General features: G+C 28.3%; 1 protein-coding gene across 1 annotated transcript; it reads left to right on the top strand.

Annotated features, from left to right (window-relative positions):
* The first annotated feature begins 365 nt into the window (after positions 1 to 365).
* LOC132930883 (uncharacterized) lies at positions 366 to 25,048 on the top strand. The gene is made up of 2 exons (XM_060996984.1): positions 366 to 912; positions 22,078 to 25,048. Exon 2 carries the CDS (start codon positions 22,092 to 22,094, stop codon positions 23,904 to 23,906), a length of 1,815 nt encoding a protein of 604 aa, XP_060852967.1. The 5' UTR covers positions 366 to 912; positions 22,078 to 22,091; the 3' UTR covers positions 23,907 to 25,048.
* Positions 25,049 to 25,696: the final 648 nt, after the last annotated feature.

The raw sequence follows: 25,696 nt of genomic DNA, 5'->3' as shown, positions 1-25,696 counted from the left end.
AGTAAAATTCTCGGGATATAATAGTATTACGAGATGATGAGGTGTCCCCGGAAAGTTGGTGGGAAAATACTGTTCATCTTTACGTAGGTCGCCGGCGTGGCGTCGATGCACTATAATATAATAGTGACGTTGACGATGATAATAATAATAATAATAACAATGCGATCGCGTACAAAACGAGAGTATATATTGCTTATAATACTCCTCTTATTATTATATACCTTTACGACTATTGTAATGAGACGCACGTGACAAAAGTTTAACGGCGGCGGCAGACAGCGCTGCGGTCGAGGGTCAGCGAAGGTCGCGCCGCTGCCGCCGCCGCCGCCGGTTCAGACGACGACCGTCAACAGCGTACGCGGGGAGGTGAAAACGCACACACGACCAAGCGCGTCTCGCGTAGGAAAAAAACAAATCTCGTGCCGCCCGCCGCGTTCCGGGGGGATCGTAATTTTTCGACCGCGACACCACATCGCCGCCGCCGCCGCCGCCACCACTAGTTGATTCACGTTTTTCGTACCGGACGCGCGCGAGCCCGAACCCACCACCGACCGTAACCGACGCTGCCCGGCCGCCGCCGCCGCCACCGCCACCGTAGTCTGTAGGGTCAAAATAATCGCATCCCATATCGCTCGAACGCGTGTGTTCGTCCGTCCGTCCGTCCGCGTCTGTCTCGCGTCACACGCGCCCGCGCCAAAACGTACGCCCATACCGTACGCCGCCGTCGACGTCGCCGCACGCGCCGCACACAAGGTGCCAGCGTTTTCGCGGTCAGTCGCAAAATATTTTAAATTCACAATAATAACATTAATATCACTATCGCACTATTCGCATTCGCGAGCCACAGTAGAAGACGACGAAGATAAGGATTTGTCCGGCCGGTTGAGGTACTGGGAACACATTATATTTCCGGTGAGTAACAGTTATAAATTGTTATGATGTATCGTAATACCTACGCGGACATATTATTATCATAAACGCCACGCGTGTTTCCTAAAATATCATATTATTATTGTCGTCGTAGTGTTAATTATTAATATAATATTGTGGTAGGTATACACGTCGAGCGCTCGACATTCCTTTTTCTGTCTCTCTCCCGAAATGCTCACTCTGCCGCGAATTTTTTGGCATTTTATGTGCGAATTTATTATTGGTGCACTGCTCGCAGTACCAACGCTGCGGCTGTGCGCGTTCCGATGCAACGGTTATTTTTACGACACAGGTACTTTTTTTCCCTGCGCTCTCTCCGCCGGTTATGACTATATATGTTATGTGCTGTATGATATTGTTATTAATATTATTCGAGTTGTTAACACATTTAAACGACGAGAGTACATTAAGTGTGATACGATTTCTTTCGTTTCAAATTCAAACATAACATATATAATCCGAAAACCGATAAACTATAGTACGTTACCTCCGTTTGATTTTATAAATTCTAAATTCAATTATTATTTTTTATTTTTGACAATACGACGGTAATAAACTAATAAGTAAGACTTCGGTTTACACACTTATCATTTGAGTAACTTGTACTTTCCTACATTACAAAACATTGTTGAGACAGATTTAAAATTAGAACAATTTTAAACGAATGAATAAAGGCCGGCTATTAAAACCATTAAATATGCCAACGACAATAGTTGGCACTTTTTACCATGGTCAAGGATTTTTGGAAAAGTTACAATTTACGTATTTTATCTTCCGGTTTCACTAATTTTAAAGATACAGTGAAAAACTATCAATCGTATAATAAACAAACATGCAGTTTTAGTAAATTATCACGAGTTTCCAATGCTTGAAATGTAAAAACCTATACCTACAATTAGTCGATTTGATCGTTCACAGTTAAATTTAAGAAACGAAATGTTCTTTTATAATAATTAATTTTAATCGAATTTTTGTGAGTACTCTACAAGTATAATGGCATTTCAACCTTAAGTTTTTTCTACTTGTAACAGATGACTCGATTGAAAATATTTAGGAGGGCTGCTGATTGCTGAGTAAAGTAAATTAAGTGTATTATTATTAAAAAAGCTAAAATATTATATTGGCAAGGTTAGTGAGTTTTTCATGAGCGGGTGGTGAAAAGGGGTGCCAAAATAAATGCGCCCCGGTCTGCCAAACTAGTGAATTTTATTCTAGTTACTTCACCAACTTATAAATGATAAATATTACGGTTTATAATATACCTAAACGTTATAAGTATATTGATTAATATATCATGTTTTAACAAATCTATAAAATCTTTTTATTAGTTGTAAAAGTATATAGTTTTAAGCTTGATAAAAAACTAAGTTTAACCTTAAAATACGTATGTTCGTTAAATTTGATTTGATAAAATAAATTGTGTACTAAGCAGGAAGTATATTTCCCCAATTGTGACCTTAACCTTGTTTTGAGTGAAAACCTGCTCAACGAATATCGTATAAATGATTAAATAATAATATACATTATTATATAATCTTCATGAGTTTATGATATAAATACTACACATTACAATAAATTACACTGTGCTTGTTGTCATGTATTTTAATTATGATCAGCAATTTAATTTTTATGGTACCGCCAAATTTCAATTTGTTCTCTTGGTTCAAAATGATAATTTCATTGGCCTATTAAAACTTTGACTGGTTAAGTAGAATTTTTTGTTTCGTGGTTAATTTAATATTGAATTCACAAAATAATTCACCAATTATGTATATAAATATTTTGTATAACAAAGGCATATACATATGTTATGAACTATGATAATATACTAACATTATTAAAATATTTATTATATTGAGTTAATGGGAAATGCAATTTTTAATGTTAAAATTTAGTAGGTATACGCATAGGTACAGCAATTTAAATCATAGTTAGACCTTAAATCGGAAGTCTGGATAAATTATAGGTAAAATATACGTATAAGCTATGGAAAAATAATAACTCATATATTATGAGCTGTTATATAAAGTGTGTCGAGGTGTTTTTTAAAAATATATTCGGTGTTAACTATGTGAGATATTATAGATAATAGACCATATATTACGGGACATTAGCATCATATACCTATTATTAGATAGATGAAAAAAACCATAAATATAAAAACTCAATTTTTATGATATTTAGCTCTAATTATTATTCCTAGTAAAAAATATATTTATAAAAATGCTCATTTAATTAATTAAAGAATATTTAAGAATATATATATTTTTTTGTGTACCCAACTCTTTTTTAAATTTATTTATGTATACCAAATAGCATGGCATAATGATAAAATATACAAGTATTTTTTTTCTTATTTTTTTTTGATTTTTTTTTTTGTATCTCTTTATATTTTGATTTTAGTTTGTTTATGTGGTTTTTTCATGAATCCATTTATAATATTAAAGGATACCTTGATATCTAATAAACGAGTACATACGTCATAATATTATAATTTAATATTTTAAACATTTATCTATGTAAGGATCTAGAATTACATACTTGGAAATAGTTACGTAACAGAATAATATCTTATAAAATGTATTAAATAAGTTAATTTTTATATTCAAGCATAATTAAAGTAGTTTAAAAAAATTATTTTCCATACGTTTGTTAATTTACTAAACGTTAAGTTACCTTACGGTAGGAATATAATTATTAAAGTTCTGTTAGTTTACAATTTTTGTTCTCATTTTTCGAAGCATTTGAATATCATGATCAAGTGTATCATACGTGTAAAGTTAAATATGAAATATTATTTAATATACTGTACCGATAACAACTTTTTGGTGAAAATATTAAAAACTAATAAATGCATAACAAAGAAAATAATCTAATACATTTCTATAGTAAAAACACCGCCAGAAATATCAAGATTCCATAAACATAATAATATATGATATAGTAGGTGCATAGGTTAATGTACAAAAAAGTAAGCATATATAGATATAATTTAGCGTTTACGGTTAATATCAAACGCAACGACTAGTATATGATTAAGCAGACAATTATATTAAGTATTAAAAAAATGTGATGTTTTTAGGCTTGTATACGTGAATTTTGTGTTTTAGAAATACGATTACGTAAAAAATTAAATCTTTCACTGCTTCCACACATTGTGATTACATGTTATCATGCTAAGCTCGTGTCACTTTTTGTTTCGGTTCATAACATTTTAAAAATATATTGTACTTTAACCGTTTCACTTCTATTCAGTAGCCTACAATTGTGTGTTACATTGAAATATCACTCGTAGAGTTTTGAACTATGAAAACAGTCAACAATTTATAATTGTATGTGTCATCGATATGTCTAAATGTTAATATTAGGTATGTATTCACAATTCATATAGGTACATTTAAAATGAAGAGATTAACTAATATAATTTGAAACTATTAATAATTTCATTAAATGTATTTAAATATATATCTTAATACTTAAATCTTAATACTTATACACATTTATTTGAATAGATTTTTTCCTTTCTAAAAATATAAAGGCATTCGAAACGATAAAGGAGACAATAATTACTCAATGACTGCTCAATGAAAGTAACAATTGTTTATGCTATAAAATAGCTAGCTTGTCTTGAGTTAGTGCAATTCGTTATTATTACACTATTATTACACCGTCAGAATATGCCAATTTATTGCCACATAATTTTCACTTGTCTAGGTATATAAATTTGAACCATAATTCATCACATTCAGTAAACTCATTTAAATAAAACAAACAATATAATAGTCATTGCAAATCTTACTTCCCGAACTATTCGAATGTAATAAAACTAAAAAAAAAATATTGAATCCTAAATTAAATATTGTCATACTTTCTTTTAGTAATAATAATAATAATTAGGTATTATTGTCATTAGGTTATTATATCTAATTTTGAAATCAATTAATTACCACAATTTAATTAATGTAATATTTCACATTCCTAGATAAACATTAAAAAGTTACTGAAGTTTAAATAAATTATTAAAAACAATTTTATAGGATATTACACGTCTTATAATTTTAGCTGAAATTTTGCAGACATTAGATTTAATGGTATTTTTACTTTTAGCTATCCAATTCTTTACACACAATCCATCGTCTAGACAACAAAAGCGTTTAGGTATTTCAGTATAAATGCAGAATAAAAATGGTTGGACTGAAATAATACCAGTCGCACCCATTTCCCGTCCCTTTAACATACGATGAAAGTGACAATGACGCCATGTATACGTATATATAAAACTCACGATTCAGGTAATATAAATTATGATTCTATTGTATACGCATAAGGTATATCGTATATATTGAGGGATGTATTTTGTATTTCGATAACCTTTCTACTTAGTTTGATATCCGAATTTTATCTGATGAATTGTAGGGGATAAAAATGACCCGGGTATAATTTATTATCCATTAATCCACTACCATTTCAAAAAAATGTATGGGTGTGGTAACATAATATAATATAATAAAATTGTAGTATGTAGTCAGAATGTGAGCCAAAACAACATTTCTAATTTTGATCTATATTTTCACGACTGTAAAATGAACTCGTCACACCTACACTTAACACGTAGGGAAAATCATAATATATAATAGTCAATGGTGCTAGACATTTTCATAGAATTCGGGAAAAAAACTTTTGTATATTTTTGTTTATACAAAATAAATATTACTAATATCATATTATAACCGTAAAAATTAAATTATTTAAAAAATAAAATAATTTGGTGTTTAAATTGTACGTTATTTCCATTTTGGTTAACAATATAGTTTTTAAAAAGATGTCAGCGCATTATTTGTTTTTTCTCTCTTAACCACGTTTAATTTACTAAATTCAAATTCAGTAGAATCAATTGTATTAGCTTTAAAATTAGAGGTAATCGAATATTATGAAATTTAACTTTAATATTTTATATACTCATAAATTGTATAAAAATTGAAGTATAATAAAACTAAACCAATATACAAACACAGGTAATATTTTTAATTCCAAGTTTTATAGGTCAAATTCACTCTAATATAACAGCTAATAACATATGTTTGGTTCTGCTGAACACAAATTTTCTATATTGCGCTTGGCCCAGAGAGAGAAAACAAAATATATTGCGCTGACGTCCTCTTAAATATGTACCGTAGTCAATCAATATACAAACACGCGAGCGCAACCTTTATACTTCATCAATTAACATTGAAAAATACCCCTTGAGGTACCTATCAATCATACTGGCTGATGAACAAACTAATGGCATACTCTGTGCAGTATGCATGTATTATTCAATTAAAATCATTGCTCCACAAAATATCTAGACACGTGCATTTAACTCAATTACTAAAAATCGTTTTTGCGATTATACCGCAGGGTACCTACACTTTGTAGTTCACGATTTACGTGCTGAATTGTTGCGCATTTTTAGAAATATTATACATAATACCATTTAAGTATTTTTTAAGAGCAACACTACAAATAATAATTATTTTTAGTTCCGTTACCTTCTATTGTCGGTACTTGTGCTTAAGTTTCTAAAAAATTCTAATTTTAGTGTTTTATATTCTTTAATATTAATTGAATTTTTTTTTTATGAATTATATATTCCTAATTAATTATTTTTAGCGATAAAAAATAATAAAAAAATAAAACCTGATCTGCTTAATTTAATAATAAAAAAAAATATATGATTTTTTAATGTATTGAAAAACTTAACTAGTACCTACCCATAACAAAACTAAGTATTTTTTTGATATCAAAATCTATTACTATAATTCGTATACCTAAACTATTAAAATATATGACGTAAAACGCATATATTATGTATCTTGAATCCCGATAAAAAAATGAATAGCATATTATTATAGCTGTATAATATGCTTAAGTGTGGCAAAATTAGTATATATTAATTTTCTGTTGTCAACAATCGTTTAAGTCTTTGGAGCTTATAGTACAGATAACAGGTAGATATAATCTCATAGTAGTATAAGCATGCATACGGTAACATAATAGAATATCAGGTAGATGTATCTCTACTCCGTCTGAAAGAAACTTTCCTACGGTTTATGTTATTACGTTAGGTCAAAAAATTAAATAATAAATTATCGTTGTCAACGGTTGCGTTGGTAATAGTTTGGCTGCTAAGGTGAGGGTGCGATTCCTGACGATTATGTAATTAAATTCAATTTATCTTAACTAACAAGGCCGGTTTACGTTGTAGTGGATAGTGCGGAAAAAAACTAAGTATTATAATATCATAATTGATATAGTAGACCACGGGCAACCGACGACAGTGGGAAACGAGCAAATGATTTACAACAGGAAACATATTATATATATATGCATATTCTTATAATATACATGCATGTACATTATAGTATTATATGAAATACATCACATGTAGTCATGCCCTTTTAAACACTTAAGGCGGTCCCTTTACACGTGTTTTCGGTCACCCTGTATGGCAATTTATTACGAGAATATCATATCCCACACAATCAAGTTTTCTCACGTTTTCCTCATATATATATGTGTATGTATATATATATAATATGGGTACTTACAAAGTTGTAATATCTTCTTGCGATGACAGAAAAACGGATGACATTTGACCTTAATCATTATTTTTTTTTTTTAGGGGTTGGTACGGCGAGGGGGTTAGAAACCAAGACTTACGTGGTCTGTGTTCCATATCATATAATATACGAGTGTTGTAAGTACCATCTGGTCATGTAAAATATTCAATTAACTCGAAAACCCGCATTGTCCTGTTAGGTCGCACACAGGAAAACGGACCCGTAGGCGGACCATATATATTATCATATACCATATATGTATATACTATATAGTTTTGCGCGTGCACATATGGTCTTTAGTCTTTTGTTCGATGAAAACTGAAAGTCGCTTCTGAATGTAACATACAATACGAATACAAAGATTGTTCATATATTATGTACATTTTTTGAGGGCTCATAACATTTTTCATCCTAAACGTGACAAAATCTAAAATAAAAATAATTCTATTGGAATTTTCGCTGATAAATTCCAATTCATCGACATCTGTGGTTTACGTCAACATCGGATGTTTAGTGAAAGCAAAAATGGCTTTTGATGTTTAATATTAACGACTAGAAAAGTTAATCCAGTTTAGCAACCATATAAAATTATTTTGTTTTTAAAAGTAATAACGACAAGTGTAACAATAATATACAGAGTGATTCATTACGCATGTTCACCCTCCTTCTCCGATTTTTTTTTTTTTAATAATTAATATAATAAAATTCTGTTCTTTGGAATATTTTAGTATACTGATGGATTTATTATTTTTAAATAGGTAGATTATTATGAATTTAAAAGGTATGATTATGATGATTCGAAAAATTGAATAATTAATATTAATCTATCAACATTTTATGATTGTAAATATTTCTTAGTATAATAAATTCAATAATACATATTTGTAATAGAATTACAAGTTTCTAATAGAATATACCTTAAATGATAAAAATAAATCTAAATAATTGGAATTAATATGCTTGAATAAACGAGCATGCCTGGTAGGTCATTGTGCATTATAGTAACGAATAAAAGTTACATGTTCATGACTGGTTACTCAAATACAATTTACAATTGTTTTAAAAAATGTTTATAAGTATATATTATATACAGAATAGTTACTCGTAGTTGTCTTAAATCACTAATACATTTTATATCAATAAAAATACATACGAATCTAATAAACATGAAACATTGTTTTTACTATTTTTACTTCAACGTCTTTCAAATTTGTAAAATGTTTAACCTATTACAGATGGGGTATAGGATTCGTGGAATCATAATAGAATGAAAAGTGGTCTCGTAATCTAATTCATGTTGTATTGTTACACGATTTTATATGCTATATTTTTTTTAGACAATTATTGCGTTATCATTTTTATTAAGATTATTCTTATGAACAGTTAAAAAAATATAATTTGTACATGATTATTACAGTAGGCGTATTGTGTATAATAATGTATTCAGTGCATACAAATTTCATTTTGACTAATTCCAAGTTAGGTATAAATGTACCTTTTAAAATAAATTGTGTCTGAGATTCGATTTGAGTAATTTTTATTTTGTATCATCTAAGCCATAAATGATTTTCGCAATTGATTTAGATATAATTGAAGTAAGTTAAATGTTCAGCTTAATATCTTTATATAAACAATTTATTATACTTCGTTAATTAGTGTTTTTTTTACATATTGGAACTTATATAACACATATATGATAAATATGTTGTTATTGGTCATACGTTTTATATAATAATAGGTATATAAAAGATAAAATTAAATAAAAATTCGTAAAACCAATTAAAAAACACTCATAATTCGAAGATTAGAATAAAAAAAAACAATTATAATAACTAATAACTAATAACTTATTATATAAGCTGGTGAAAATTATAAGTCGTTATAGAAACCTCTAAAAAATATAAGCAAAGCAATTCGGTCCAGAACGTAATTCATATTATTATTATGGCTTTTTCAAGATAAGATGATTGGAAACACTTGTGTGCTCCCAATTATCTAACCACTTTTTTTTCATAGTTCTTTTGTCATAATCATTTATGTTTCAATAGTTTTTTAGAATATTATGATAAAAATAACTTACTTTTTCTACTGATAAAAATAATTTATTAAAATCTTTTTTGTCTATAAAAATATTTTAACGAGTATCATAGTCATTTCGAAAATTCAAGAACTGAAATCAATATGTTTCGTAATTTTAACTCATTATTTTTATTTTTAGTTTATTTAAATTATTTGATCTAACAATATTTGATAACTATTCTCTATAATACAATTTCTGTTTTTGTAATATTATAAAAAGTCTATTAAATAATTTAATAAAAAATAAATTACGGCTTTTAAGAGGTTCAATAATTCATAATATATATATTAGAAGTCCTTTTTGTAACTTAAGAATAGATGTATTTTAATAATGCACCTTATATTTATCAGCATAATATTTAACATTACCTTATAAGAAACATAAAGTAACATTTTTAAAATTTTAGATTGCGTCTATAGAAAATTCTTTACTCCTGTACAATTATATATGTGATTAATTTAAATAAAATAACTATGCAATAATATAATTGCAGATGTGTATAATTTTGTGTACAAATTATTGATAGACAAGGAAATCAATGTGTCAGTTGTATCTATTATATTGAAAGGCATGTATTACAATAAAACATGATGATAATAATAATAATATAATTAGATACCTTATGTGCCAAAAGATTTAAAACAATTGTTGTGGTTTTCGGACGTTTCTTTACATTTTTTACACTAAACACATGTTATACCAATTTTGATGATTATTTACCTTGACTACGTGATTTTTCAACTATTATCATTATTATTTTAATCAATATGATGATTATTTTTTGGGGGTCATTTGATAACACGTCGCATAGTTATTACTAATCGATTGTCTCAATCTAGTATGAGTTTCCAACGTCGGCAGTTCATAGTTCATACAATAGTTTTCAATTATAATTACTATATTATATTTGTTTATACAAAGGTCGTTGAGTACTTGAATAATCAAGTTTTAGTATAAGATAAGTAATTCTACTCTCAACAAATTAAAAACAAGGTAAATATTTTTTATGATTAAATTTTAATAATTATAATCAATAAAGTATTCTGTTTTGAAAATTCACCATGATATAACCTTTAAATATATGAATATATTATAACGATCGTGAAATTAATATCTAATATACTTAATTAATATATAGTTTAATAATTACAGGTTTATAACAAATATAAATAAAAATATAATTTAATTAAATTTATATGGGTAGTAATTATTTTTGATAAGAGTTATCAACTTTATTATGGAGTAAATTAAATAATGAAATTTTCTCATTCATTTAGAATTTAGTAGCTATCAAGAACTATGATAGGTTTAAGACTGATCGAAAAAATAGATTTACATTTTATTTCGTGTCATTGAAAATAAATTGGTTCCAAATCGTATTATATTTAATACCGAATGTCAACTACTTCCATGTATATACACTAATTTCTCGTTATCCGAGAAAACTTGATATTGTTGTCAATAAAATCAGTAATAATAATACATGCAAATACAACATAGTACATATATTATAATATGATACGTTATTTACAGAAAATTATTATACTGACGTTAATAAAAATACAAATTAATAATTTGTAAGATTATTATATTATCGCTAATTCTCAATATTGATATTTTAAATGGAATATCAATTCAGTTATAGTAAAGTAGATGCTACGATTTTCAATAGATTGTTATGTTTGTTTTTTTACTTTAATAATTGTTTAAAATGAATGAATTTATTCATCACTCACGTAGACGTAACTATATATTAAACAGATAATAATATTATTTCATAGAATTTAAAAATATATAGTGTAGAACATTGATTTATGCTACCTTGACATACATATTAAACAACTAATTTTCATGAAACTATCAAACATAAAAAAAAAATAATCATAATAAATAAATAAATCTTATGTATTAACCAGTTAAACGGGTTTGTGTATTTTTAAACGAATTCAAAATTTGCTTTTTTCTAAATTTATATTTAAAGAAACTTGAAATTAAAAGCGATTTGTTTTTAAAAAGTTTATCTAGTATAACGTTTTTATACTACTATATAAATGATACTTTTTTTTTTAAGTCTTGAAACAATATACCGAATAAATTCCACTCGTTTGCTCTTGTGCCAATTTGAGTGCGACAAGTATAAATTTCTTGTAGCCAATGATACTGTTAACATCATAGATATCGAGCTCTACAGATTTTTTTTCCCCAATCACGCGTATAATAATACAAGAACATTACTATGGGTTCGGCTTATAGTCACAACGAATAACTCACTGCTTTTTTATTTTACCACTATATGTTTTCTTGACGTATTGAAGTGTTGTTTTAGTTTTAATACCCACACAATGTTTTTACCTAGAATAATAACTAGATACATGTTGTGATAATTTCACTTTGACTCCGTTGGAACGGACCAAAGTAAAACAAATGGCAACACGGGTGCAATAATATACGTACTAACTTACCCCAAGGACATTGTAGATATAAAGAGTTATACCACCGTAATAATAAACACTGTCGCATAAAAGGAAAATCATTATGAAATCCTTCATTCCTCAATGGCAATATTAGAATAATTATATTCAAGTACTTAATATATGTTTTTGTTTTGATTATGTATTAGTCATCGCGATTAAAGATTTTTAATAGATTTTACGTTATTTACGTTAAACAACAAAGCACACGGGGGAATCTAAACACCTCAGAATGAGTTCACTCGTAGAAGAATTCATCTCGATTTCGATTACTTTCGTGTTGGCGACGACAGTTACCACTAACCGGGTACATTATGACGCACTCGTACAATATGTATGACAGCTACCCGTCTGCCTGAGATGTAACAAACAACCGGTTACCATGATAGCAATCCTGTTTAATATGCTTCAATGTACTCTTCTCTCAACCACCCTCTCCTTATAATGACGAACCAGACGAAGACAATAAAGACTCCTACATTTTTTTTTCGTTCTCCAATTTTGTCCTCTATTTTTTTTTTTTTTATAGATTGTTATGTTGTATTATACACGCTGACGATCTAGGTGGTCTGATTGTGAGTTTTACGGAAATACAAGTAAAATGCATGTCTGTTTGTATTTTTGTTTTTTTTTTTTTTATGGGTTAAAATTATACATAAAACCTGGATTTTTGTGTTGTTAACTTCTGAGCTACCCGTATTACAGTACCAGGCATAACATTTTGTAACTATTAAATCTTACCGAAAAAAAAACCAGCATAATATGATCAACGGTATACGATATAATATTTTTTCCTTAACGATCAGCTACAGTATAACGTCATAATATATTAACTTTGAAATAAGTACTTTTGTGAGTGTAACATGTTAAAAACAGTTTGAAGTACATACACACATCCATTATACACCCATAAGAAAAAATACGATTTCTTCAATACTTTTTGTATTGTACCTACGTTTGTATGTATTTATTTATAGGTATAATATCTTAATGCTTACGACTAGCCTCACTCGTAAAATATTCCGAAGGACAAAAATCAAAATGCGTTACAATTAAGCATTTTGATACCAGCCACACTGTTATTATCCATAAGTGACTTAACAAAATTGTTGATGACTTGTAAAAAATATTAAGTTTAAGAATACTATACCTATAATATTATTTCGATAATAATTGAAAATAATTATTGTACATGTCGATAAAAATTATATTGCTAATGATGATGAACAATTTAAAATTTTGACCTATGATTAAACCGTGGTTTTAGATTTTACTAAAAAATATCTAATAATATTGTATGTGTTACAGTCTTTTGTTCGATAATCTAATTACATTTTCAAGACTTGTAATAAAAATTAAAGCATAATAAATCCATCAGAAGTTGAATATTTTTAGAAAAGTTATAGCTAGAAATTACTTCTTTTTTTTTTTTGATGGTGTGAATGGACATTACGAGCACGCATAAACACACTGACGTTTTGGTTAACCACCGGTACTCGTCAGTTATTCATGGCCACACCACTAATCGTATTGTAATCTGCTAGTAACACCGACTTAATGATAAGGTATAAAAAATTCGGTATTCTCGTTTCGAAATCGGCCTAGAAATGTCTCAATATACTACATACTTACCTACCCTAAATGTACTTCACTTAAGTATACAAGAATCGAGATTAACAACACAATATGAGTATCTAAACCGTTTCACAATATATATCTTATTATATGTTTTTAGTGTAAAAAGTAACCAACATACGTTCACATTTATAATGATAAGCATGTTAAAAAAGGCGAATCTAACTTACCATGATGATGTCGTCCACTGAAGGATAATAATTATCGGGCAGAAAAGTGACTGTAGGTGCGTACTTTTTTTTTAAATGCAATCGAACACTGTAGTTGGCATAAATCAAAAGTCTCGTTCTCTGTCTGTTTTCTTAATCATAGACACACCCAACAAATTAAGTGAAATAATAATGAACATGAAAATCGCGTGTATTTTACTATCACAAAAACTTAAAATCTAGACGTTCTATGCAAATGTGTACAATGTGCGTTTAACGAACTTGGTGACAATAGCGCCTACTGAATTTTTTAAGTATGTAGGTATGCGTAATTTTTTCATACATATTATATTCCTACATCATAATAGAACTGTGGTTACAAAAGGGGTTTTGAATTACAAAACAATATATAATGATATTCAAGGTCCATATTCATCGTATGGTTTTTTGTTGTTTTATGTTTATTTTTTTATCCGGTGTAACATTGTTTTGAAAAAAATTGCGAAGTTTATTGATCCTTCAGATGCGGGCGTATAAAACAATTTTTTTCGGACAATATTATTTTATGGAAGTATATAGAGAACAAAACAAAAATGTAAAAAAACGGCAACGTACATCGTAGAAATTTCGCTCACCGTCTGAAAAGTAAAAATGCGCTTCTATCGTAACGATACATTTGAAGGAGAATTATAGTAATAGTAATAATGATAAAAAAAAAAATCCCATGTGCGTTCTTCATAAAACGTTGTACCCAATTAGGAAATTTGCCATTGACCAGTCGGACGGGTCCCGTGTAGACACGACGGTACGAGTAAATTGCTGTATATAATATACCTACGTCGGAGTTCCGTATCATGTATAATAGTGGATGAGTGGTCATTGGTCGCGAAAATAATATACAGCATTAAATTTGGTTCTCAGAATCGGTGACGGACGCGTGGATACATGCATTGCACGCAATAGTCAATGGGAAAAGTTTTTTAAGGGTCGACTTTCACATATCGTATACACGCGCCTAATGGTGTGTATGTTTGTGTGTGTGTGTGTGTGTTTGCGTGTGTGAGTGAGGTCGACTTGACCCGATAGGCGTTTAAGGTGTGCATTTGACAACAATTTTTAAATTACTTCCACAGATGGTTTTAGAAAATACGCAGGCATTTGTTAAAAAACAACAAACAAATATGTTCACAAAAAATAATACCGAAAAATGTACTTTTGTTGAAAACTTCTTAAATAATAGAAGAAGAAAATAAAATTAATCAATGATGCTGCTCGGTAATCCAAATCAGTAGATTCCATATAAAAATAATTTTATTGTTTTTTGAAAAATTAAATATACCTAATAGTTTTTATTATGAGTTGATTACAGAGCTTAACTTTCGTTTTTTATTAACCTCGTATTAATAATTTACCAAAACAAATGTTTTGAAAAAGATTAAAAATGTATTTTCTGTAAAGAATAAGCAATGAGGAATGGCTGAATTGGAATTTGCCATACGGGTACAGTGATACATAAATTGCCTTAGATTTCACTAGAAAATTAAAATTTGAAGACATCATACATTATAAATGAGTTTAATTTCTTTAGAGTTTCTAAAAAAAAGTTATATTTATATTTATTTTTATTTACTGGTCTTGTTAAAACATCCAAACATAAAAAATTATGTAATATTAATACAGGTACTTCCTACATTATATAGTAATAAAGATTAAAGTACAAAAAGACTTAAGGACTATGTACAAAACGTGTTTATTTTTTCTTATATTGCATAAATAAAATATATTTTTATTTAAAAAAATTAATTTATATGAATAGACAAGTGGGAAGGGAGCTAAAAAATAAGTTTTCTGGTAAGAAAATTCCGAGTACGTCTCTTTAACCGGTATAATATGCTATAATAGTAAATCCATAAACCTTATCATGAAATCTAACGTACTTTCTCTGCTCTATACATATTTTTTTGAAAAAAAAAATATTATCTAACAAACCGTCCATTCGTATGATCAATGAATATTATTTCTGTTTTAGTTACAAATTAAAGTAAACGAAGAATTGCACTACGAGAAAATTTGTTTCTATTGTAATGTACACCAAATGCATAGCATAAATTATTAATTATTATAAAGTAAAAATAAATTATTCTACTTAGTTTTCGTCCTCGTCGACTCACCAAAAGACAAATAACACTTAATTAGTTAATTGTTGAGAATTATGAAAAAATAAAATTACAACACAATCTGCTACCATCATCTGTGATAAAAACCACAAGATTTCAAAACGATTACGTTATAATAATTATACCTACGTTATTTTTGTTCATTTCTAATAAAACACTTATAACAGTTATAACATAATACATGAGTATATGACCAAGGTTCACATAATTGTGTCAATGGGTGGAGTCTGTATTTTTTGGCCGATGACAAAAAGAAAAATGATGATTTAACTTTGTTTAACGTACCTACGACCTATGTTGTATGTTTAAATGTGCTTCGGTCGCCGGCGGCGGTAATGACAGACGAGCATAGAACACATCAACACAATAATAATAATATGCCATTTGGCTTTGTATAAGTAGTTAAATAGTGACTGGAGACTGGAGTTGTATTCGACTATATTATAGTTGTTAATTGTACATATGGATAAATAACCCCCCTATACCCGTACAGTTCAAACATTACTATAATAGATATTATAATAATATGTACCATACAGGTATTATACGTATATTATATAGTGCAAACAAATGGAAAACATGTGTACCTACGTCAATGAGATACTCAAGTAAATTATAATATTCAGAATACAACACCACTTAAATTACAAATCACTATAGTCGGCCATCATATTACTATTAGATTACTATACTTAGTTCAAATGCTCAGGTTGCATAATATCTGTTATTATTAGAATAATGGAAATAATTTTAAAAAGAATCTTTTATAATATGTATTATAGTGCAGTAAAGTTATTTATTCCTGTTTTAATAAGCATTACTGTTTAGTATCATTCAATCATACAATTTTAAATTATTGTAGTTGAGTATAATTCTGCAGTGTATCTGTTTTTTATTGTATTGTGTAAATACACGATTTTCTATAATTTTCTTCGTTTTTTTTTTTTTTTTATAATAATATCGTTTAAGACTTACTTAAAGTTTAAGTTGTATTTTCCTACAATGAAATTTTCTAAATTTCAGTACTATTTTATTATGTACTAAACGTAATCAATTTTAATCTGTTAAAATTATTTTATCATAATATATTATGAAAAGATTTAATTAATTTGTTATGATATAATTTTATAATTTTTTATTTTTGTCCAAACACGTGTAAACCATACTTAACTTACCGACATGTCGTTGACATTGATAAAATAAACAAGTATTTAATTTAATTTTTTTATTACAATCGGTACAGCCATTACATTTCAAAACGTTTAATTAGACAAACAGTACCTACCTATTTATCGCTGTACAATATAAAAGTTAATAAAATAGTACACTATATTATATATTTTATTTAAATATTTATATATTTAGGTATATTTAAAGGTTATCACTATATTAATTCTTCTTAATCTTATTAAAAGTGCCATATTATCTTGAGTATTGACTCATATAATTTCTAATACTTTTGGATTTTAGTTATAAATCTAATAGACATAAATTCTCAGTATTCATATAATTAATTATAATTACTCATTTGTATTATGCGTTGTAATTTTGTACCTAAATTTATTTTAGTTTTTTATTATTATATAATATAATACTAAACTGATCCTGTATTGACAAATGTAATACTAAATAAATATTCACCCAACAAATATCCTACTAATACCACACTGAATTATTTTAACTCTATAATATATTTATATATTTTATAACTTTCTGGAATGGTAGTCTAATAACCGAGTATACTTTATAGCTAGTTTAAAAATATTTCAAATATTTGTATCCCAATAATGGAGTATAATATTTTTCAGTCTTTTAGAAAGTCTTGCAGACAATCAATATTTTTTATACCTAAAATTATATCGTTGTCTCCAAGTAGACGTATGGAAATCTAACAGTAAGCATTATAGTATAGTAGTTGTATAAGAGCTGTCTCAGTCCTCTTCTTATTGTAAAGTATGAAACAGTTCCTAATGAGACATTTTTAGTCATTTTCGAAACGGGAAAAACGTATAAACATTCGGGAATATAGACTTAAAAAATAAACGTTACCATGTCATGTGTCTGAAAACAACAAGAAATCTCAACATTTTGGCTGCCGAATATAGTCTAACAGTGAATGAAATATACCTAATATTCACGAATAACATTGCAATAGAAGTATTTTAAGACATACAACTACTGGAATTTAAATGACACTTAATTTAAAGTAAATTCTAAAGCATTTTTTTAATGATTTATTAATTACTTTGTAAGTTATATTTTAACGTCCACATATAAAATAACTAATAAATAAGGTGTATGGAATATAAAACACGATTAGCGTATTTCGGAAAGTATAAATTCTCGAATTAGTAACGGTCATTATGTTTTGAAAAAGACAAAACTTATAATTATAAAATCGTTTCGGAAAAACTTTTATACATGTGAACTGTGTGGAAAACGATGGAAGGTAGACGACACGTTACAGCAGTTGCTCGACTGGTACAATAGCGCACGTCTAATTCGACTAATTGCATTTTAGTTGGTGAAAAAAGCAAAAATGGGACGCAAATCCTTTTATTGAAGTCAAGTTGGTAAACACTAACGTCGTAGCCAACCAATATTTTATCATATTTTATTTATATTATTATTTTATTGAGCATTACTCTGATTTGGCACCAATTAATATATTTGAAGAGCCTCATTAGAAATTTGGAAATTGCTCACCGGTCACAAAAATTCAAAGTATATATTTTTAACATTATATTATTATATTATAGTTGTAAATAATGATTACTTTTTTTCCTTGTCTACGGGCCGGATAACATTTTGGCCACCATTTGGTGACTACTGGGTATATATAATATATATGGCCAGAATATATTATTATTATGCTATATAGGCTGTTTGTCCATAGTGACAAAACAATATTCGATTACCTGTTTGATTTCCCCTACCCACTATCGGTGTGTCATAAAACCGCTTATGCCGGAATCAGGTTAACTGTCCGGGGTTTTTTTTTCGCCAACACGTCGGTGAAATTTGAATCGTTCTTCGACTCCAGAAGAGATTTTGCAATAGTTTTGTATTGGTACACTGTGGCTATAGGTAGGAAGTTAGTGTACGAAAATTTGTCACAATCGGTTTTCAAAACATTTGAAACAATTTGTTGCCGACGATCGGGCTGCTGATATTATAGGCGCTGCGACCTATTTGTCTGGCGGTGATGAATTAATGCATCGTGTTCGGCCGTAGATGCAAATCTACTGGATATTACTAAATTCGGTTTATTATACCAGTACCGGTTTCACTTTTCACACGTGTTCCGCGTTTTTGCGGAACATTTGCACACAATTGCTTCAGGAGACCAAACTATCAGTGTGTTCGTTTTACCCATTTTTTTTTTTCATACTCGCCTTGAAGAATTGAGTGCAACGTATATTATGCTGTATCCGAGGAAACAACAGTATAATATTATCCGAAGGCTTATTGTAGCGAGAAATAAACGCGTACAATTAATTACAGTTTGCTGCTCGTTGTTCGCTCAATGTTATCAACGTATATTATCTCAAAGTAATCCGATATCGTATGTGTATAATATTATGTACGTAAATAATAAATATTAATATCGCTAACTGTCTGTTTTAAATACGTCTTGTCTTGTGAAACACTGCGACATATTTAAGGGCATCGATTGGTTTCCATTTGACTACTCTCAATGAAAACGCACGAAATAATCTTAAAATAATATATTTTAGTAATTCAAGAGACACATTTCGGTATAAACTCTCTATATTACAGTGTACTTATTATTCACTAGTTAAAAGATTATTTTCATTTCACTTAAGTCCTATCAGTATACCCCGTCACCTCGATATAATTAATATTTGTACAATATAGGATAGTATTACTAAATATGATCAATTTAATTATGCAATGTAATTTAATATATATGATATAATATTTACCTTCAAATAATATAACAATTATTGTTATATTAATACAAACTTATAATATTATTGCTATATATTTAATTAAATTAATCAAAATTGTATAGGGAATGCTACATCACGATTTAAAACGAAAAACGTAATCGATAATATTGAAATTATTTAATAAAACTAACGTGGTGTTGAAAAGTACAATCCTATATATTTTACTAAATTTTTCATAGAGTTTTTAAACCAAACATAGTACAATTTTAAGAAATATATTTTATGCTAAATAATTATCTTTGAAGCTAGTTTAGGTTATATTTTTAGTCATGTTCTATGAATAATGTAATAGATTACATTTGTATAGTAATTAACGCTGTAAAACCATAAATGAAATCATTAGAAAGGAATAAATACAGAAAATATGATTAAAGTTCTATGGAACTATAGTCAATAATACAAGTAAAATGTTAACAAGAGGAAATGGAGTGTCGGAAATAATCAATCGGTGTTATGCATTTATTCTACTACGTTATTATTTTATAAGTTATACACTCATGTATAGTGTAGTTGTTTTATTTGATAGTCAAGAAATGTATAATAAATATAATCTATACATTTTTGTTAGTATAATATTTAATCATATTATTTGATAATATTCAAAATAAATTGTAATTTATATTTGTTTAAATAAGATAGTTAGTTAAATTATTTATTGAACATAATTTATGTCCGTATTCTCTGTTAAAAAGAATAATTTGTTAAATATTTTTAATATGACAAGGTATTATTAAATGCATCTCAGGTAACATAGTTCTATTCATTAATTTGTAATATTACTAAATACTAATGTATCGAATTGGGAGCATATATCATATAGATAGTATATTAATATTTTTACAATATTAATTTAACAGTTTCTTATTGGTGAATTAATAAGAGAACACACTATGCCAATAATATTATTAATAATCGTAAATAATCTTACTAAAGATTTTGTATCATCATGAATCAACAATATGCCAATATGTCACACTAAATTATTTAAACTAGGCATACAAATAAATATTATTTTAAGATAGGAATTAGATAGAAACTTACCGTTAGCTAGAATCGTATTCAGTTTACTTGAGACTTAATATATTTATGATTTATCTATTAAATTAAAATTTGTAATTTATTGCATTTTTAGTAAATAAATGAACCAATCAATAATAATATAACAATAATCAATTCATTTTTTACAACATAATTAAATTATTACTATTTTCTGGTACAAAATTAAAATGCTAACGACATTCAACTGAATAGTTAATGTTTTTAAAAAGCCAAAGATATAATTGTACATAGAAAATAGTAATGCTATATTATTAATTATTATTCAAGTATACAACTAAACATCATCACTTAACATAAACATTCGACTTTTTTGTTCTCATATTTCATATCTCACGTTTGAATTAATCATTAATAATTATAATATTAATTAGTTTCAATCATTATTTTAAATCTAAGTATTTTTTCAAAATACAATTATTAAGAGTATTTACTTCGGTTTAAATAATAATTTTTTAGTCAAATCACAACTAATACCTATTCTTAGTTTTAATTAAAAATATTTTAGTTTCACATATTGTAATAAAATATAACACAGTCAATTTATTTTTAACACCCAAAATATAAACTACTAAATAACAATATCAAAATAGGCAGACACTAAAAGCATGTAGTGCATTCCAAATATTATAAATAAATATTCGTCAATTTTTATCACGTTTATTATTTTATTAATCACATCGTAACTTGATAATAAATGTATTCTGTTCTTTCTATTTTATGAGATTATATACTATCTATATTATCGTCGTGTTAATTAATAATTTTTAACATTCCTAATATCTACTATAAAATATTATATGATACGACATAGTATAATTTATTATACATTTGAATAATGGTTATATATTATATATTTGGTATATTAAATTATTGTAAAATTATTGCATATAATTTCTAGAAATAGATACATCTGTGAACAAAAACAAAATCAATACAATAACAAATTATTATCGTAGTAATTTCATTCTGAAGTCATCTAAATGTTTTTTTTTTATTACAGGAAGAAATGCAGTTATGATCCCACAAGTCATGCAAGCACTTATGGTCCTGTGTGCCTTGTTTATTGCAAGTGCATCCGCTATACCATGTCCCCATCCGTGCAAATGTTTCACCACCGAGAATGGAATACAAGTAGCTAATTGTACTGACTTACCGGATCAAATGACGACCGCATGGCCACAAAAAATTCTTCGAATTCACTTCGAAACTGATCGAGCGTCAACGGTTATGTTGAAAAACAAGGCGTTCAAACACTTCCCTAGGCTTACGTATCTAGATATAACTGGAGGTACAATACACTACGTGGGAAATTTGGCATTTGATGGGTTGCCGGAATTAGTGGAACTTAATCTTGTAGGAACGGGTATAAGAAAACTACACCCAAATACATTTTCAAACAACCGGAAACTGGCATTCTTGTCCTTAAGTAAAAATCCTAGACTCTTTGTAGGCCCTTCATTCCTCGTATCTGAATCTATAACTGAGCTCGACTTATCAGAATGCGCGTTGACCACACTGAAAAGTGTATATTTCAAAAGTTTACCCAATTTAAAATACTTGTTTGCTACAAAAAATGATCTCAAAGTACTCGGTTCACAATTTGGACCTTCCGGTGTCAAGTTTGTAAACCTTGCCCATAACAAAATTGAATATATTTACGAGGATTTGGAAGCATATAAACGTTTAAGAACAATAGATCTTACTGGAAATCCAGTTAACTGTACGTGCGAACTTTCGGAAATCGATAAAAAATTGTCATCTAGGGGCGTAGCATTTGGAAATTCAATAACGTGTAATAATACAGGAAAACCATTGAGTGATATGTTAGAAGTATGTTCAGACAAAGAAATGATGGGAGATGACCCCATGGATATGTACCAAGAAGATCATTTATTAAAAATTGATAAAAGTACAATACAATCTGTGGAAGAATTTGATGAATCTGGTTCGGGTTCAGGTAGCGGTGACGGTGAAATTATTATGACAGACATTAAATCTACAGCACAAACTGAAATTAAAGATATACACAATAATACACAAATTAATGAAGTAAAAAATAATACACAAGTTGAAGAAGTATTCACCAAAACTCATGTCGATGAAACATTTATAGTTCCTAAAATCGAAACGACTTCGGTAGAACCCACTACCGCCGTGGACGTATCGTCTAAAGATACAGCGGACGAAACTACCATCCTCCCGACTGAGGAAGTAATGGTTCATATCCAACCCACAGTTCATCCTTCTGATAGCAATTCCTCCACTATGCGATCTAGCATGGACCGTGGAATTGTCTCCCAAACGATACAAGCGCCGGAAGACGAAGAAAATGTCCAGAACAAAGTAGCCGAGTTCCTAAAATCTAATGTTGGAATAACAGGAACAGCGGCCATATTAGCAATAATCATTATAGCTATCGTATACAAGGCTGTGTGCTTGGGAAAATCACGGAGTCACAGTATCGTGGCCTGCAATGATAAATCCGTCGAGCTCAAAGATATAAAATACGAAGCGGCAAACACGGAGGACACGCACAACCAACACGAAGATTCACCGGCTAGTTCGGTGGAAGATAACTTGCTGGGAGACCAAGATAGTGATGACGAAGACGACAGTAACGGATATAACGAAGACGATATGTCTTCAACACTGGCAATGAATGGTCATACTCAAAACGGTTTGTTGAGCAGTGTAATGGATGCGGTGAAAAACAACGAAGAACCAGCGAAGACTGCGTCCGGCGGCCAAGACGTTCCTACCAAAGTAATAGTAAAAATGTGTGAAACTCCAAAAGCCTCCAAGCCAATTACAATTAATAACGTCCATTAAGAAGTACTCAACAACGCGAAGTAGCTCCTATATTATTGGACGACATCGAAAAAAACATATCCATATGTAAAATTCGTAGCATAATGTATGTTTACCATTTAAATGTATTAACTGTGCCCCGTGTACAATTTAAGTTTTAACAGACCATTTTAAAATAAACTATGTCTACACAACAAAATTAAAATGATACGAATCAAAACTCTGGTGTATAATAATAGTAAACTATTGTTGGGTTTAACGGTTAACTTTGTTCCAAGGTGTCATTGTTGTTGTATACATCGACGGTTCAATTTACATTTGTATCGTCGCCAACCTAGTAGGTACGTCATCCAGTAAATTTTAACATATTTTGTTTAGTTGTATAATATGATTATATTTTTGTCATTAAGCCTTTGCCTAGTTAAAAATTATACTATACAATATTCATATTTTTAGAGGTTCAAAACACTGTAAATGTACATTTTGCTTAAATATTTAATATTATTTTATTTATTGTTTTTTCTACTATTTATTTTTTAATGATCTGTAACTTATGTTAAATTTTAATGTAAATTGTTTTTAATGTAGGTTTATAAACTACGATTATTTGTTTTTTTTTTTTGTAAATAAATAATTATTATTAAATTTTACAGGTTTCCAAATTAAATCAATAATGAAAAAACTATTTTAAACTGTTTTAAAAGTACTTAAGTAATATATTTTTTTAAGAAGTTGTGTGACTATTTAAATAAGAATTTCAACATAACGATCGTCGACTTGATCACTGATTTTTTATATTAGTGTTTACCAGGGTTAGGAGCTTAGTACACCATACCTATGACGGTGCATTATGTGTGTTGACTGTATATAAATATATTATTATATACTTTTAAAAACATAATAGGCTGCAGGAAAGTCTATTTAACAATAACGTTTGCAGTCGTGTGGCATAATATGTCTGTACTTTATTTTGAATACAGTTTTAAACAAGTGCCTACAACCCTTACAAAACACGTATTAAGTTCCAAACCCTGAATTTATAATACCGATGTACGGCAAATAAATGATGATCAAATAATAACCAAAATTATTGTTCGGTTTAGTGTTATTTAATGTCCAAAATAACGTATAATAATATATAATTTATTTTTATTATTCATTTATTACGATTATTATATTTTTTTTAACATCGAAGTAATGAATAACTCTCATCTATTATTACTATTATAAATGTGATAAATGCTATTCCTTTAACTAATTCGACATTCTTATGATGTATCAGTTACCTACAAATATTATCGATAACACATTATTAAGAGAATGTCATACCCGCATAACACAATTGTCTGTGTAACTAAAACGACTTGTTCTCGCATTATTATTGTAGTTTACGTTCAACAGTTACAATGCTGTGTTGTTATTGCAGTGGCGTAACTGGTAAAAAGTTGGAGGAAGCAACAGGAAAATATAATTTATTTACGAAAATCGAAACCGTAATCCAATTGTTTGTTTTCACACTAGTCTTAAAACTTATTTTATGACTAAGAAACAAATCGAAGGTATTCATGTATCGTTAAATAATATTAAAAGTTAATAAAACAGGTGTTATTATTTGCTTGAAAAAAAATTATGTAATGATCATACTTTATTCATAAAATTGTATTATTTGGGTTATCTTTATAACCCATATAATAAGATAACGTTAACATATTCTATAGCAGGAGAAACGTAAATAAAATATTTTCTTATAATATACAATAATTAATGGAAAAAAATATTTTAACATTTAAATATATGCTAAATACTTAAAT

Source organism: Rhopalosiphum padi, chromosome 1 (genome assembly GCF_020882245.1).
Source record: "Rhopalosiphum padi isolate XX-2018 chromosome 1, ASM2088224v1, whole genome shotgun sequence".
Lineage (NCBI taxonomy): Eukaryota > Metazoa > Arthropoda > Insecta > Hemiptera > Aphididae > Rhopalosiphum > Rhopalosiphum padi.
Note: the sequence above shows the minus strand (reverse complement) of the source record. Positions and strands in the feature narration are given on the sequence as shown.

Excerpts from the sequence above, each read along its gene's own strand:
- LOC132930883 (XM_060996984.1), top strand. The coding sequence starts at position 22,092 with ATGATCCCACAAGTCATGCAAGCACTTATGGTCCTGTGTGCCTTGTTT.